The following is an 18,225-nucleotide window of genomic DNA, read 5'->3' as shown; positions in this document are numbered from 1 at the left end:
CTGCCTGAAATAATTGCCTGCCCCTGATCTAGTCTCTTCTTGAAAACCTCTAGGGTAAGTGATTGAACCACCTCTGCAGGGAGTTGATTCCACAGTCTGGACACCCTGACTGTGAAGGAGTTTTTCCTGGTATTAAGCCTGAAGCAGCCTTCCAGGAGTCTGTATTCATTGATCCTCATCTTCCCTGGGGGTGCCCTAGTGAACAGTTGTTCACTGTATAAAGACCCTATTATATCAAATACATTATTCTGATGTAAAGAAGACACTTTCCTTCATTTAACCTCTGCCTATAAATAAGGGATGATGCAGTGCAGTCCCCATACAGGCCAAAGGTCTGCCTATAACATCTCTAGTCCCAACACCTTAGTCTGGTGTTGGTGAAAAAATTAGTGAACTATAATTCCGGGTTCTTCCAGCTGACCAGAACAGATAGATGAAGTTCAATGAAGCTCCAAAGAAACATAGGTCATGTAACTCCAGAATTAGGAAATAATTCTTCTTTTTATCAGTGTTGTCAAACAAACATATATCAGTTTTCAGTCTTCAGCCATCCTGAATTGACTACTGAAATACTGCCTTGCTCAAAGCAAGATAATATAACTGTTGAAGCTTGTAAACGGTGTTGTTAATTAGATCGTGTGCTTTCTTTATGGACTTTTGTAAACTATTAAAACTTACATGTCAGGGATTGAAATAATTAACCCTGTTTCAGCATTTTGATAGACTTGTGAATGAAGTTTTAAAATTTCTTCCTATGTTGAGCTGTTTTGAAATATATGAAGAAGGGGAATCAGCATTTCCTCATCTAAAGAGAGAACAGTAAAGCTGGTGACAAAACAAGCCTTTCCTTATCGGAATGTATCTTTATTTGAAAAGTTGGTTCCTTTAAGGAGATGGGCTTGCATTTTAGGAGGGGGCACATGCTCAATAGAAGCACGTTTTGCCGATCAGGTTGTGTTTTTTCTTTAAAGGTAGTAGTTCAGTCTTGAACTAGCTCACTGTAGAGAAGGGAGGGGGCTTTAGTGTAATTCAGGCAGGTAATGACTTGGATAAAATTTTCCCCACCTTTGCTCATGCTCATCCATTCAGAATTTTACTGTCTATTCAGAGAACTATTATTACAAGCCCTGCATGTGGTTGAAAGATTTTTTTTTGAAAGAAGGAAGAAGAAAAATCTGTGCTTAATTAATTGGAAAGCAAATAATTTTATTCTGTTTCTGATCTTCATTTATAGCACCAGCAACAAGTGGTGCAGGCTGTGGAACGGGCCAAGCAAGTGACCATGGCAGAACTGAACGCAATCATTGGGGTACGTGGTCTTTCCATTTTAGCTCTCCTAGTGTCTGTAATTAATTTTTTCCTTCTTTCTGTCCATCTTTAAATTTAGTTCCATCAGCTGAGCAAAGTTGTGAATAGCAATGAAACCAAGTTATTTGACTTAAGTTTCGATTGTGCTCTTGCCCCTAAGGCAACTAGGGTAATTATGTATTTTATCTGTTCCCCTACACAAAGTACATACTTTTTTTTTTATTGATGCGTTTCCCTCCTCCTTCCCCCATTAAAATTGTTTCATGTGTATGGCACTATATTCAGTCTGCCGCTACAGCTACCATACAGGTGGCATTTGATTTAAAATCCTTTTTTAATAAGGACATCCTTCTCTCATAACTCTCTTTGCAATTTAGCACATGGGCGGGGGGGGGCAAAAATAGACAAATGTAGATTGTTTTTAAAAATAATAATGATCTTAATAAAAACAGACTTTTGTTCCTACAAAATCTAGAGATGAATGGTCATTCACAAATGAAGTGAGAGGTACACTACTCGCATTTATTTAAAAAGAATAAGTTTAAAACCTTCTTTTATAAAAACTTTACTGCCAACAATATTAGCTTAGCATAAAAATCATGCAAGACTTTTATGGGTTTGGGTAGCCATGATGTTTACATTTTATGACTCGAGAGGAAAAGAAAAACAATGAAACATTGGCTGTGTTCACACTACATAAAATATAGGTGAGAAATCATAGCTTAATAACACATTATTCACATCTATAATTATTCAGCTGGTGCAAGCACTTGTTTAAGTTATTCTAATGAAGATACTACAACTGTACTTACTCTACCCCCCAAATGCTTTTTCTTTTGTGTATAGATTATACATAAGTCTCTTCCATATTTTTTTATTCAGTGTATCAAACACACTTTGAAATGCTAATTATTCCATTTACTTTCATTAAAATTCAAATTGCTGAGTGAAGATGTGGATAAGGGTCGCCGAATAATCAATCTGAAGTGAAGATATTGCTTCAATTATGCCTCTGTCTTTTAACAAGGAAATCGGGGCTCTCTGATCATTGCTGACAGTAGCGTAGAGCAGTGGTCTGATTGTAGCTTGTTTTTAATAGGCTGTTTCTTACTCTATTTTGTGTCCCTCTGACCACAAGAAAATACTGGTAGTCAATTAGAAGATATAAATGGAAAAGAGTAACCTTTATTTCCTCTGAAGTGCCCCTTGGAAAGAAGGGGATGAATCAGAGCGAGTCGTGTAGAATCATGAATAACATTTGTTGTATGTCTTTTACGCTCCAGTGGGGAGAGTGGGAGATGAATAATTTCCCAATTAGTTTTCATTACCTAACCAAAAATACTGCCTCCTATTAACATTCTTTGCATAAAGTAAGTTGCTAAAGGTTTTTTTTAAAGAAGGTATGTATGTATGTATGTATGCACTGCATTCTGTGTACCTGTGCGCATATATATATGCTGAATGGAACACACTCACTCTGTGTGTGTGTGTGTGTGTGTGTGTGTTCCATTCAGCATTATATTTATTGGAAAGGCTGTAAACATGTATGTGCTTTCTACCAGTGAGTCTGTTGACATGGAATGTATGACACTGTTGCATATTGCAGAGTGCAGTTGTTTTAAGTTTATCCTACTTCCACGAGCCATGAAAATATACAGAATAAATATAAGCAGACTAGATATTTGTTCAGGAGACTGATCCTTTTGCCGTCCGAAAGGGAAGAACTAAATATCCTATTTTGTCTATTACTGAATCGAAAGTCTTCCTGGCCCAAATTTCATAAAGGCTGTAATTTTTTTTGGCTTTAAAAAGAGTGATAGCTGATCATCACCCCTTCCCACCCTGAAAAAAATCATTTTTACTTGCTATACTTCCTTTTTTTCTTACTTCCTGTGCACACTGTAATTTTAGACTGATTTGGATTATTTCTGATCCTGACTGAAAAAAAAATCCTGTTTATATAATTTACATTATTGCATAAGGGGAGTAATGACATTTCATCTTTTGATAATTTTCTTTTAAAAATTCTTAAGTGGGGTAGCAGATTATCAAAAGAGCTGAAGTTCTAGTTGCATAGTTAACCAGTCAGTTGGTCTCACCCTTCTCCGCCCAACTTGCACCCCACCCCCGTGTGTGTGTGAGATACATAGTAGAGAAAACACCCACACAGAAAATGGCAAGAATTTTTTTAAAAACAGATTGGAAAATGTAGTTGTAGAACTAAAAGCCTGGCATACTTAGTAAAATGCATACCAATAAAAGCAAAGAGTATAATTAGTTTTCACTAGCTTTTTAACTGTGCTATTTGTCTTATACTAGTTTGCACTCTACTAAGTCTGATAGTTCTGTTTGTAACACTGTAGTATTTTTAAAGGATCCATGGCACTTCAGTTTTTTTTTTAAAGAATATGTTTTCATTCATTCAGTTCTGTCAGAAAAAAAGTTAGGAGTAATGGTAGTATTTTCTGCATCATTCATTTCACCTCACTGCAGGCAAAAGCTCCTTTAGTTTGAACGGGGGAACCTTGGGTTAGAATTTCAAAATGGGGTTGTATCAGAGTAAAAGATGGCACAAGAAAAAAATGAATATGCACAAATCATGTCTTTCTCTGTCTCATGTATACATTTTTTTACACATATGTACTCTGATTTAATGAAATCTGATGAAGCACCTTTTTAACTTTGCAATATTATTCTACCTTCATTGGTAAATGAACCGAATCACTGATCCATGCAGTTTAAATGCAAAATACTGAAGTGAGCCTGGAACCTGGAGAGACTGCTTGTTCTCTTGACAATAAACTAGTTGTGTTTAATGGAATGAAACACAGTTATAATGACTTCTTTCACAGGTCATGTTCAGTTTAAAACTATTGACAGATTGAAACAAGTTAAATATCATCCATCTTCTCCCCCTTCTTCCCAAAAAAACAGGGGAAAGGGGCCACAGATATCATAAAATTGTTTTTGACTCTGATTAATTAACCCAGATTTTGGATCTGTTGTTTGTGGTAGACTGCGCTGTTGCTTAGACTTCTTATTTTGAGGAATAGTTACTAAAAAATGCTCAATAGAAATTACAAGTTTTGTTCTCTTGAGATAAGGAATTGTATGTATCCAGTTGATCTTGTCATGTCATAGCCACTGTGTTTTTAAATTGAACTGCAAGATCACACTGTTGGAACAACACAGAAATTGTAGTCTTAAATCAGTAGTAATATGATCTAATTAGGAATGATGTTTTCATTTCCTGTATTATTAAATTGAGTCATCTAACTCACTTAAAATGTTTTTTTGTTTTGTTTTTAATCCATTACAGTATATAGTCAGAACATGCTGTGTGAATTGGTTACATTTGAATAAGGGAACGGGGGAATTTACTTGCAACTTTATAAGAATTTTATCAGGATAAGATTTTTTTTGTTTGTTTTGTTTGAGCTTCTTCAATTAGCATTTTTAAATTGTATATATGTATAAGTTCAGCTGCATTTAGGTTGTAAAACAGAAATGGAGGCTACTGTTTGTATGCCTGTTTATTGCATACAGACAGATAAATGTACCAAAAACTTAAGAACAGGTATGTGATGGTGTTCAAAGAAAATGCAGTTTAGCACAAGAAATGCTGAACCTCAATTTTTAGCAGTGACATTTTAATGATAGGAAGTCTGCAAAATTATTTGCCATCAATTGTGAAGGCAATAACAAGCCTTGGTGGTTTTTCACACTCTCTGTGTTAAGTGCTTTCAGAATGACAGCGTAAACTGTGTTAGAGAACTCCAAGGAAGTAAAACTGATTAAAATGTTCATGCTTGAATGGTGCTGATGGAATAGTTCATTTGGACTTTCTCTACCTCCTGCAGCTCAAGCTGAAATATTAAAATTCAGTGGATTTAAATCTCTCTCCCCTCAGCTCAGGAAAAAAACATTACATTTTAATAGGTTTTAAACTCATAATTCATTGGTTTGGAGCAGCACTATTAAATCTATTTAAATATTACTTGTATTACTAAGGAAATGATTTAAACGATTTTGCCTTTACCATTCTATATTTTTGGGGGAAGGGAAGTGCTTTGGTTTAATTTTTAAGCATTTTGTTTTATTATGTCAGTTTTATTATCTTTGAAAATAAACAAATGGCATTTGCTGGAAGAAAGGACTCTTTTTTTTGTGTTGTGATATATAATTGTCAAGCTATGAAGTTTTTCCCTTGCAATTTCCATTCAATGTTTTAGACTGAAACAGTTGTTTGCGTAATTACAGAAGGTGTGCTTTTTTTTTTTTTTTTTTTTTTTTAAAGCGAGTTGTCCATCAGCCACACTGTTCAGCGTGTTACAAAAGTGTGGAACAATGCCTCTTAAGAAAACAATATGTCATCTTTTATGCATCCCCAGAATGTGAGAATCTTCAAAAGCGGTGTGGTGTAGATAAGTGCATACAAGTTCTAATAAAAACTTAACATCAATGCATGCTGTTATTCCCTTGGCACCACCGGTCCAGAGCTCCTGCCACTAAATGCTAATGCATTTTTGCACTGATGCTTAACATATAGAGGAATTTCTGACTTTTGCCATTCAGATGTGCTTACAGTGTGGGTAAGCATAAGGGTCTTTGGTTTGAACCAAAGCAAATGAGGACCAGATTCTCAGTCAATGTAATCTGGTATAGCTTCTTTGAAGACAAAGTGAGGAACCTGTTCAAAATCTTAGAAGGAGGGAGGTCTTCTCTCTCCTTACTGATTCTAAATGTCCAGGCACTTTTTTGGCATGGTAGATTTTTTTTCATCCAAAGTGTGTGTGTGTGTGTGTTTAAATTCAGTTGGCTAGCAAAAAAAGATTTTCCTATAATGTGTGCATCTGAAGATGGTAACTGAAGAAGTAGGTGTGTAGTACTATAAACTGGTAAATGTACTGTGACCTGGGTACAACTATTGCTCATCTCTCTGGCTTTTTTATTGTTTGATCAAAGGCTTCTCCCCTGTTAAGCCACGCTTGGAGCTTAAACGCTGTAAAACAAATTGCCACCTGCTGTATACTATACACAGATTATTATGGTAGGAAGGTGGGGGAAGAGGTTAGCTAAATTATGTACCTGTTTTGTATTGTTGTTTATTTGCACTGTATAGCAAAAGAAATATTGAAATGCTGTACTTCCAATTTAGTTAGTGTAATCTTAACTTACATATTGAAGGTGCAGGATGAATTGTGTTCAGATGTCCTGCAATTTAGGGTAATATCTAACCTTTGCAAATTAATTCTTTAAATTTTGTTTTTTATTTTTTGAGGGTCTGTCCTGGTAGAGGAAAAATTTTCCAATGCAGCAACCTTCTGAGTTATTAATCTAATATCTAGATTATGCTCTTTTGAGATGGCTGGCTTGCTTTCTTCCTCCTCCCCCTCCTTTCTTCCTCCTTCCATTCCCAGGCAGCTACAGCAGTGAGCATAGTTTCTGTTTAAGTAATTTATTTCCCAATGCAACAATTGCTCTAATTCAAAAAGGCTGAAATAAAATGAGAACAAGGATCCTAGCTGAGGCATTTTTGGGGAGTTCATTTTAAACTAGATTTTTGTTTTGTATTTACTAAATAGCTGCTTTTAGTGTTTACATTCAAAAGTAGTTTGCTACATTTGTAATGGAACGCTGCCATTTCCTTGCTCATGCTGAGTGTCCTAGTTGCTGAGTTATGTCGGCCTGTCACCACCAGAGCAGCCAGCAACATGCTGCAGTGCAAAGTACAGATCATTTATTACATCCCACTCGCCAATATGTTGATGTCAGAGGTCTTGTTCATTGTGTTGAAATAAGTACATGTGACATGATCAGTGTGGTCTATGCACTGTATCTAATCATGAGGGAGGCATGGCTTCTGACTCCATGTTTCTCAGGGTCTTCAAAATCCTTGCATTTGAGCTATATGACCACTATATCTCTTTGAATTAGGAGTAGTCTCTGCAGGTGTGGGAGGCCCTGTGGAGAACTTCCTTCATGTTCTGTGGCAACAACATGTGTTTCTGACAACTACCTGAAATATTTTCCTTCTGAGTGTTTTTTATAACCTAGCACTTCATGCAAAGGAAAAAAAGGGAGAGGAAAAAAGGTTGCCTAACTAATCTCTAGTTGAGCACATGCAAGTTGCTGATGAAAGAAATGTAGTGTTTGCCATATTGCATCAAACCATTAGTCCATTAAGTACCATATGTGGCCTTCTGCTATGGCCTATACCTATGGTTTAGAGGTAAAATGTGTTCTATAAAGACCCTATTCAAAGGCTAAGTATTGTGGAAGTGGAGACTTCTTAATGAACCCTTCTTAAAAATACTCCATTGGATCAGGCACTAATAAGTACTGTATTTGCTCAATAGAAGACACCCGTGATTGTAAGAGGCTGCTCAACAATTAAATTATATATGTGGAAAAATGATGCATTTTGTTACTGTCTTCCAGGTATAGAATCTTAATTGTTGGAGGTTTGCCTTGAATTTGCCTCCATCCTACTGTTACAGCAAGGAAGATAAATCGGGGGGGGGGTTGGATAGCCCTTTGCTTTCTGCTTCCCCCCAACCTTTTTCTTCTGGCAGCTTCTTCCCTCTCTCCTACTGCCCCTCAGCACAGAAAAGGAAGAAGCAAATTTGAAAACAATAACCTTGAAATTATAAACATGGCTATAGCAATTTGCATATAGCACCCATCCAGAATTAGTAGTTCATCCAGAATTGATGCGTGTTCCCTTTTATTTATAATATTATAATTTTTTTTTTTTTTTTGAAACTGTGGTAGGTTTTAGGACAGGAGATTAACCTTAACCCAGAGATTTTCAACAGGTCTGAGGGGAGAGCAACAAGGGTGCTATCATGGTGGGTGTCTGGTATAGATCACCAGACAAGGAAGATGAGCTAGATGAGGCTCTCTTCAGATATCTACCGGAAGTTTCCAGATCACAGGCCCTGGTTCTCATGGGGGACTTCAGTCACCCTGATATCTGCTGGGAAGGCAATACAGCAGTGCACAGACAATGTAGGAAGCTTTTGGAGAGCGCTGGAGCCAACTTCCTGGTGCAAGTGTTGGCGAGACCAGCTAGGAGCTGTGCTGGTCTTGACCTGCTGCTCACAAATGGGGAAGAATTGGTGGGGGATGTAGAAGTGGATGGTAACTTGGAGCAGTGATCGAGTTCAGGATCCTGACATAAGGAAGGAGAGCAGCAGAGTGTGGACCCTGGACTTCAGAAAAGAAGACTTTGACTCCCTTAGGGAACTGATGGTCAGGATGCTAGTCTGAGTGGGGAAGGAGTCCAGGAGAGCTGGTTGAATTGAAAACTTTACTGAGGGTGCAGGAACAAATCATTCCAATATGCAGGAAGAAGAGCAAATGTGGCAAGTGACCAGCTTGGCTTGGAGAACTCTTCAGTGGGCACATCTACACATTGATTTAATGTGCCTTTAGAGACCGTGCATTTAGTTCAGTACTTCCTTAATAAAGTATTAACTTAAATGTGCAGTACCCAGAATTACTGTGTAGTAGTACTAGTAGATGCTGGCACTAGCTGTACATGAGCATCATAACCAGGGATCCTGGTTTTCTCCCTGATGCATGCATACTTTATAAAGGCAAATTCTCTGATAAAACCCCCAAAAACTGATTAAAATGAGAACAAGAAAGAGCCATTCAACACAATGTTTTATTGATACATTTACAACTGTAAATCAATTTGAAGTCTACCAGTACCTCAATTACTATAATAAAATTGATTTTTTGGGGGGGTTTTTATCATGGAAAATCAGAGCCCCACCTGCCCCTTTAGTTCACTAGGGTGCAGGTCCACTCCCTCACTCCCGTGCCACAACCTTCAGCCCTGCTGGTGCCCCTCACTCTTCCTCCCTGCCCCGCTGCCAGAGCTGTGGAGCCAGGGACTGGTGGCTGGAGCCCACTGCCCCTGGAGCAGTGCCTGAGCCCTGGATGCTGCCCACAGGAGGTGGCGGCTGCTGCTGTGGACCAGAGCATGGGGCCCAGCTCTCCTTCCGCCACAGGCAGCATGGCCCGTGGGGAGTTGCGGGCTCAGGCAGAGGGGGTCTGGTACCCTGCCACTGAGTGCTCTCCCAGGGGGGGCACTGTTGAATGCTAATCTGTTAATTAAGTAAATGAGGGTGTTACTCCTCTCAGAATTCAGCCCAAGGAAAGAATTTTAAGATTGTGGGCGACTCTCAGTAGGGTGTTTGCTTGTAGCCCAGCGTTACCCCACCACTAGTACAAATAGACTCCTTAATTAACTGGAAACCACAAGAACGTATTAATATTAACAGACAACAGTAACAACAACAAGATTATATACAGGAGATGTTACAATAGTGCAGAGAGACAGAGAGAGAGAGAAAACAGAATATAGACCCTCAGTCCCTGTACTCAAACAATGTTACAGCTTACACAGAGAGTTTAGCTCTTACAGGCTTTCAGCTCCTATGCATTCAGTGAGAACTGTGTGGATTTTCCGTCTTCCAGGGTACTCGTTCTCCTTTTATCAAGGGAATGGGCTATATGTTACCACAAGACGAATGAGCATCACAAACTGATCACTGGGGAGCCTAGCTCTGCCCAGGATACACACAACTCCAATCATTCCACAAACGCTAGATGCTCACAAAACATGCTTAATCTTACACAGTCTCAAATTCACTAGACTCACACTTCAGACACAACTCTCACACAAACATGCAAGCAGACACACCCACCAGAGATGCAGGTCACGCACACCAACCCACCAGAGCAGAGCTCAGGCCCTTTTATATCCCAAAATCACACCACATTCACAGTCCAATCATGTCTCTAAGGCACATGTCACTCAACCAGTCGTCCAGCTGGTGCATGTGTCAGTCATCAAATTGAAACAAACGTATCAATCTTCACACTTCAGATCAATCATCCTCCACTTTGCCTCAGGAGATGGAGATAGTGGTTCCCTTTTTGGTGCCAAAATCCATGTCACCAGGTCTTCACTGTACATGCTTAATAAATGTAACTAGGTCAGTACCTCCTTAGAGGTGGAAAGTTCATGTGTTCTCAAACTTTCAGAACCTTCATTTACTGTGCGTGTGCGGGACTCCAACTTCTAAACATTGTCACTTTTAGATACGCCTTGGGATGTAGCACCGTGTACTCTACAGGCATGTGCCCCCCAGATCTGTGTGGGGAAGAGGGGGCAGGCTCCTTGCTGAGGACTCAGGGCTCCCCACCATGCTGCCTTTCCCTGGGGCCCCTGGGGCAGAGTAGGGCCAGGCAAGGAAGCTCCCTGCCACTATAAGCCCTGCCGCACCCAGGCGAGGTGCCACCTGCCCACCTGACAGCAGCAAGAGGCACAATTCTGCACTGCCGGCCCAGATGGAGGCCCCTGGGGAGAGCAGCAGGGCAGGGAGCCCAAGTCTGCAGTGGGAGGTCTGCCCCTGACCCCACTCGTGCACAGGTCTGGAGGACATGTGTGTTCCCCCATGTCCTCCCCTGGAGTGTATGTAGCAGTGGGGAGCCAGCCCCATACCCTGCTCGCTGGACAAGACGCCTGCAGCACTGTCCAGCTGTCTGGTGGGGCCCTGGGTCTCAGAATGTGTGGCCACAAACCCCACACCTCTTAGCTTGGCAGCAGCCCCAGTACTAGCCATGCCCAATTCACTCCCTCCCTCTCTGTGGGAGCCTCAAACTCCTTCCCCCCTGCCAGACTTACCTGTGGGAGCTGCTCTCCAGGCTGACTGCTCCCTTCCTGCTCCCCCCAGCCCTCTTCAGGCTGGAGCTCTGCCAGCCTGCGGAGAGCTGTTTGCAAAAGTGCAAAATCTGCATCTTTCTCCATTAAAATGAAAGATCCTTGTTTTTCACAGGTAAAGGGGGAAACCAGTTTTTTTCCTCAATTTTCCCAATGGAAAGAGAAACCCTGGATCCCTGCTAATAACACTGTTCAGTAGGTTATTAGCACAGTTTTGCCATGACACGCTATTGTGCAGTTAGGCTAATGTTCAGTGAGTATGTCATGTAGACACACCCACTGAGTGGGGATCTTTCTAGTGGCTTACACAGGATCATAATTTACCAGTGGGTGGATTTCCAGAATGTGTTTAAAAGAATAGGTTGATGTTAAGCTGTGCAAACAAATTCCAGTTCTTGAGCAAAAGGTCCTATGCTGAAGTTGAAACAGCTCATACTCGTATAATATAAATATTATATTGAAAATAAGAAAACACCAGCTTTTTAATGCATGTGTACTTATGTAAGCTATGATGCAAATGCATTGTGGCTGTTTGGCTACCTCTAGTGGCTACACATTTGTAGATATTCAGGTATATGTCACTGGGCTCAAGTGGTAAAACCTCTTACTTCAAAAGCCAGAGTTTCAGGGTCAGGCCTACAGGTAACCAAGCCCTTTGCCAAGGACTTGGAGCCTGTAGAGGTGGGGTGATACTCCCTCTAATATCAGTTAGCTCTCTCATGTGAACATGGGTGGATCTAAGATGCATTGTGTACCCTGGAATGGGAGGGCATGGGGGCCATGAGCCCCTGGATATGTGCAGGGCGGGGTGGGCTGCTGCTGTGGGCTGGAGCCGAGGCGGTGCTGGGTTCTTCCCAGTGGGGGAGTTGGGCTAGGGCTGTGCTTGGGGCATGGCAGCAGCACTGGGAGGGGGGACTATGGCAAATTTTGGGGTGGCTGTAGCCCACCCAACCCCCCTTCCAATGCTGCTGCCACCTGCCCCAAGCACAGCCCAGCCCCCTGCCAGGATGAGCCTGGCACTGCTCTGACCCCAGCCCACAGCGCCAGCCCACCCCCGCCCCATGCACAGATCATGGGCATGTGCCACCCATCCCAGGATGTGTGCAGCGGTGGGAACTGCAGCCCCTGGATGAGCCATGGCTCTATTGCATGCCTTGCCCTGCCCTAGGTAGGCAGCGTCTGCCCCTGCCCTAGCCCCACCCCTAGTACCAGCTCCCACTTCCTTCTTCACTGCGGGGGCTGCTTTCTGTTTGACTTCTAGTATATGTTTTTTTGGTTTTTTTTAAATCTGGTTCTAAGATGGCAACTTTTCTTCCGAAAGGAGTACTTCTTGGGGGTGGGGGGGAGGTGGGGCAATGGGAGGGACTTCCGGTGGCAAAGGTCAGGTGTTAGGGGCAGGGCTTCCGGTCCCAAGATGGTGACCAGGGGGCAGAGTACCTATTAAGGGGTAGGGCTACTGTTGTGGCCCTCAGCAGCTCACCAGAAGTCATTACATGAGCCTCCAGCTGAAATAATTGCCTGTCCCTAGGATAGAAAGCTGTTAACACTGTGGAGTAGAGAGAGAGAGATTAGCAGGATTCAGGGACATGGCAATGAGCCATGAAATCAATTGACTCAGCACTGCCTAAATAGAAATGCTTCTGCCTCTTTCAGGCATTTGTTTTAAAATTTGGGTAGAGCATGAATCAAAGGGGGGTGCAGCTGCACCAGTATACCCCTCCTGGATCCACCTCTGTATATGACATTGCTTTAAATTTTGATTATATGGTTCAAAACCTTTTCTATACCATGACTCCATGTTACAACAGCTGGCTCTTTTCTGTACGGGTACTGCTTCCAGTCTATCCTTATGCATATGTTCTCCTTGGTGGTCTGCTCAGAGCTGCTGCAGAGCCTGGGTCTAATATGGTCAGCAGTCCCTCTGCTGAATACCTACCAACACCCTGCACCATGCAATTTTGGAAGGTTCTGCTGCATTTGAGCCTCTTGCCTTCCCTTTTTGGGAGATATGAATTTCACCCATGGGGATTAGAAATTCCTTTTTGTTAGTTACCAGGTTTACAGTGGTGGCAAGCAAAAAATAAAGGGCTCCAGTTGGATCATTTACGCAGGCATTTCTGTTCTTTACTGAGTGATGCACAAGGTGATTCCAAACAGCCAAATTCTCTTCTCTCCCCACTTTTCATTTCCAATCAGAAAATACGTGGAGTGGGAAGAGAATCCTGCAAAGAAAATAATGAACTAGTGAATTCCAGCACTTTGGGAAAACATGCACATTCCCTTTCCAAGCGACTAAATGTCTGCTCTTCTATAAAATGTTTGCTTGATGTGCTTAGATGCATATTTGTTGTTGTTGTATGTTTCCTCCCTCTTTTTGAGCTGTAAGCTATTTTGTTGATTAAGAAATACTTACATGGTAGGTTAATGATACATGCATCCTGACTGGTATGCCTATACATGTAATGAAGAATGAAAGCATTCACAATATATTGTTTCAACTTTCTTTTGTGTTTCTGGTGTGTATCATCTATCTGTCTGTCTTCCCTAGACCAGTGTTTCTCAACCCATGGGTTGCAACCCAAAAGTGGGTGAAAAGAATATATGAAAGGGTCATGAACAAACTTAAAAAATGGATCAAAAAACTTTCTAAAAATGGAGTCTCCTTTAAAGGAGAAAAACATGGGAAACTGTGTTTTTTTCCGTCGCAGGCTGGCAGAGTTCCCGCCTGTGAAGGCCTGCTTGGGGGCCCCCCATACCCTACTCCCCCTCGTACCCCATGGATCCAGCCCCTGCCTCACACACTGAGGGGCTGGGGCCTGGGGCCTGGGAGTGGGGGCAGTGGGTTGGGACTGGCCATGGCTGCTTACAAATGGGTCCTGGTTTAAAAAAAAAGTTGAGAACCACTGCCCTAGGCCACTAAAAGGACTCTGGAGCTATTATTTATATGCTTGTTGTAAATGGTCTACTTCTGATGGTCACTGATTTCCTCCCTTTTTCTCCTGCCTGTTGTTTTACAGTGTAGCTCCACTATTTTTGTTAATATCGTCACATCTTCTAAAACTGAAATCCATGCTCCTTTAGCTTGACATGGTTTTCACATGGCTTTTCTTCCATTTGTCCTTTTTAAATATTATTGCTTCCTCTTCCCAGTCTTTTCTTACAGCAGGCATTCAAAGAACTCTTTTGTTTCCCTTTGTGGTCAGGAATGAAATCCATCTATTTTTTTCCCAGCACATTAGCTTTGTATAGGCTCCATAGAGCGTTCACCAATATCTGTTAGTCTTCTTTCCATACCAAACATGGATTTACAGAAATAATCACTCCATTCAGGTAGTGGTCTTAAAGGAACCAGTACAGCAGGTATGCCATCACTTCCATTATGGCAAATCATTACTGTGTTATGTGTGCGTTTAGCAACAGTTATCATCTTAATGGAGAGGCACTTGTATGAATCTTATTGCAGCTGGTTTTCCCTGTCTTTACTTACTATAAGTAGATAATTCACTAGGTTGTAAAAAAAAATCTGTCTCATGGTGTTACTTCAGAAGGTAGAATTGTAGAAGTAGGACTGAAAGTAATTGTAGCAGGTTATATAAACAGGCCAGTGTATATCATATTGAACACATTTTCCAAAGCAATATCTCCCTAAACACACCTACAATTGTGTATGCTGACATACTTTTATTTCATATATTTAATTGCTTTATTTGTTAATCTTTGAACTAGCTATTGACTTTTTTCTCCCTTTCCTTCCTTTTCCTTCTACTTCCTTCATCCTTTTAGTTGGTTTATGTTACTCTACCTTTGTAATGATTTGCCCTCATCAATCATCTTGTAATCTATACAACTTTACAACTTAACAAGAATATCTTATTTGGATATTTTATAAATTGTTTCTTACAGTATTGCAGTGCTGTGTGTGAGTGAGTAGATAAAGTAAGTTTCTGAAAGATTAATTTATTAGCATTAGAAATGTCTTCAGGTTAGAAGAGGATGTTCAGGTTGTTTGGATAATGGCTGTGAGCTTTCAGGGTCTACAAGGGGAAAAGCCGTAGATTACTCTGACACAGAGATGCTTGGAAGGTATCCAGTATCCTGCTTGAACTCTTTCCAGGAAAATAGGCTTTGAATGTGCTGACTATAACAAGAGAACATTATAAGCTAATTTGTCAGTGGGTTTAATATCACATTTTACTTCAAATTTGATCTTTTAAGATGTGTGGGGAGGAGAATTAAGCTAAACATCAGTGTTTAGTATTAATAATGTTCAGTCTCCAGATAAAAGGATTTTAGCAAAAAGTTTCTAACTATCCAGTTAGATGAGGAGAAGCAAATAATTTTGCAATATTAAGCAAGGACTCCACTGTAGATTATCTGTGGAGAAAAACTGTACTGAGAACTTATTTTAAGATCCTAGCTGATAGAGAATAACACTAGTCTCATCTCATATACATATTTTAAAAATTTGATCTTGGTTTTTAATAGCAAATTAATTTCAGTAAAGGACATTTAAAAATAAAATTTAAAGGGTTTCTTTTGTTTGTTTTTTTTCCTTTTGATTCACTTCAGCATGATTTCTCTTCTCTGCTGTACTTTTGTATCATGGACAATTCTTGATGAATATACAAAAGAATCGGTATTCTTTGGGATGCAGTATTTGGCAAATTTTAGTCCAGAAAGGAAGCTTAGCTCAGTGGTTTCAGGAATAGTTGACTATTGCTATTGTCATCTTTAAGCAATGAAAATTGTTCTGGGAAGGTTATAGTATACACAGAAAGGAGAGTGTCCTACCTTGAACAGTTTTTACAATTTATGCTCTCCTCCTGCAAATATGCACATGCTTAACTCGTATGCGCATGAATGGTCCCATTGTAGTCATTGGGGGGTATGTGCTGCTAAAGTTAAATGTACACTAAGTGTTTAGAAGTGTCATAAGTTGGGATAATGAACTAAAGGGAGGAGTTGGGAAGAGAAGTAAAAAGATTCCTAGAATAATAACAGAACCCCACACAGTTTCTCAGACATACTCAGATCTTGTTTGTTCAGTTAAAAGCTTTTCACTAATGTTCTAGCCTTTTTAATTTTACTAGATTTTCTGATCCTGACGGTTCACTTTTGCAGCAGAGGGTAAACTTAAACCTTCTGGAGAGTCCCATGGAGAATTATTCCCATGCAGAGAGAATGTCTGGTAGTGTAAAGCACATTCTGTGCCATCTGCCTCACTCCCACCTCAGCCTAAGTAGGTGGCAGGAAGCATTTGAGGTAGGAGAGGTGTCCTTTGCATTTATGATGCACACTTGCTTTATGGTACTTTTCTGCCAGGCCAAACAGACCCTAGTTGTGTCACATATGTACCAGAGTCAAGAGGCTGGATGCTAATAAACTTCAGCTATCCACCATTGTTAACTGTATCTGAACATAACTTGGATATTTGAGAATCAGGTCCAGGTTATGTATTTGTCTGAGCATAGGTCTTGATAGCAAAGGTCAGGAGATAGTAGTTAAGGACTCACAGGGTAAGTACAGAAGTTCACAAAGCCCTGGGAGAGGAGGGGTGGGGTGGGGGGGAATTAACCTCCACGGGTGTCTGTAAGCAGCGCAGGTTAGATCAGAAGCAAACAGAACATATGTTCACCCTTTGATGGAGGGGGAGGAGCATGCAGGTTGCATGCACTGGCCAAGGCCAGCAGGTTGGGGGGCACACCTGCATGCCTCTTGCCATGCCCTATGTGCTCCTTAGACTGCCAGGGAACGCTGAGTAGAACCAAGTGGCCAGGCCCCCCCGATTGATTGCTGGGTATGGGCAAACATGCCCCCAATAACTGTCACTGTGGACCCTCCTGCGCACGCAGCCATAGGTTTCTAGGAGAGCCCCAGAGCAGTGTGGCATGCCGGGCAGCCTGGCCAGCAGCAGTGGGACGGAGATACTCCACAGAAGAAAAGTTCGGGCCACTCAGAGCTCCCGTGTGGGGCTGCTGCGTGCCTGCTGCCACTGCCTGCCATTCACAGGAGCTCTGAAAGGTCTGAGCTTGCCTTCTGTAGAGCAGCCCTCCCCCCTGCCCTGCCTAGGGACATTGTATAAAGAAATAAAAATACTGAGCTACAGATACTCCCTTCCCCCCACCTGTGGCTGACAGCTGGCAGGATGCAGGGCTGGGCAGAGGGGCTGTGTTCTCCCCATCCCATCGGGCTGCAGCTGAGAACTGGCTGCAGGCAGGAGGTGGGGATGGGCAGAGGGGCTGTGGTCTGAGAGAGTTAGTGCTGGGTCTGTGGGGCAGAAGTCTCTATTCCAGTCCTCTACCTGGGCTTGGCTGTGGCTCACAACTGGCCACAGGCAGGAGGCAGAAGGTGGGGCTAGGTAAAGGGGCTTTGCTGACTTGGCTCTGTGAGAGGCTAGAAGCAGGGCCAGCTAGTCACTTAGTCAGAGCAGCTAAGTGCAGGCCAGCTGCTAGAGTGCCTCCCTGCATGGAGGGGGGTAGTGGGGGGCTGCAAAGCAGTCCAGAATGCCGGCAGACAGCAACCTAAGTTGAGGCAGTAGGTGATCTGGTACAGACATTTGATATACTGTTCTAACCTAAATTGCTTAAGTCTGAGACCACATCGATCCATATCTTGTACTAGTTTCCACCATTTTTAAACCAGCCTGTGTGTGCTGAACTTCTGCTTGGTTGTGGGTTTCTAATCACTTACACTGGTTTGTGTGTAATGCCTGTACCTAGCCACAGTCATTTTTAATGTTGTCACCTTCTGCATTAGGACTCAGCCCTTAAATATACAATCATATTGCTTCTGCAAGGATCCATGGCTCTGTTAGTACCCAAGAGGATGATGCAGCTGTTCAGTATTTTATTTTTGTTCTCCTCATTTTGGTTTTTGAACCAGTGTTTCTTTTTTTTCTTAACCTCCTCACCACCCCACTCATGTGGAAGGGGGCATGACTTCTCAGAGCCCTTTGCTTTTGTATGCATTGGTGTAACCGTATTTTGCAATCCTCTCTGTTAAACCTGACATTCCCCTTTTGTTTAATCATGCATACGTATGCATACAGACATCACATAGTGTGTGGATATACGTATTGTTTATAGATGCACGTATGACACTAGGAAGTTGGGAGTTGCTTAGGAAACCATTTTGCACAATCCCATCTGTAGTACCCAAAGGATTTTCTTTTAAACCGT

At 41.6% G+C, this 18,225-nt stretch overlaps 1 protein-coding gene across 6 annotated transcripts in view; it reads left to right on the top strand.

The window, feature by feature from the left end:
* The window catches only part of LOC109297570 (transducin-like enhancer protein 4), a 149,802-nt gene that overhangs the window by 56,759 nt on the left and 74,818 nt on the right, over positions 1-18,225 (top strand). For 4 of the 6 annotated variants that reach the window (XM_019517415.1, XM_019517414.1, XM_019517417.1 and 1 more), the window contains exon 6: positions 1,235-1,309. The exons of the other annotated variants lie outside the window; for them this stretch is intronic. In XM_019517415.1, the coding sequence (XP_019372960.1) occupies positions 1,235-1,309 (75 nt within the window). The remainder of the gene's footprint in view (positions 1-1,234; positions 1,310-18,225) is intronic. 6 annotated transcript variants of the gene reach the window in all.

This window comes from Gavialis gangeticus, unplaced genomic scaffold (genome assembly GCF_001723915.1).
Source record: "Gavialis gangeticus isolate Ggan-Ray unplaced genomic scaffold, GavGan_comp1, whole genome shotgun sequence".
NCBI lineage: Eukaryota > Metazoa > Chordata > Crocodylia > Gavialidae > Gavialis > Gavialis gangeticus.
The sequence above is the reverse complement of the archived record's forward strand: the minus strand, read 5'-3'. Positions and strand labels throughout refer to the sequence as shown.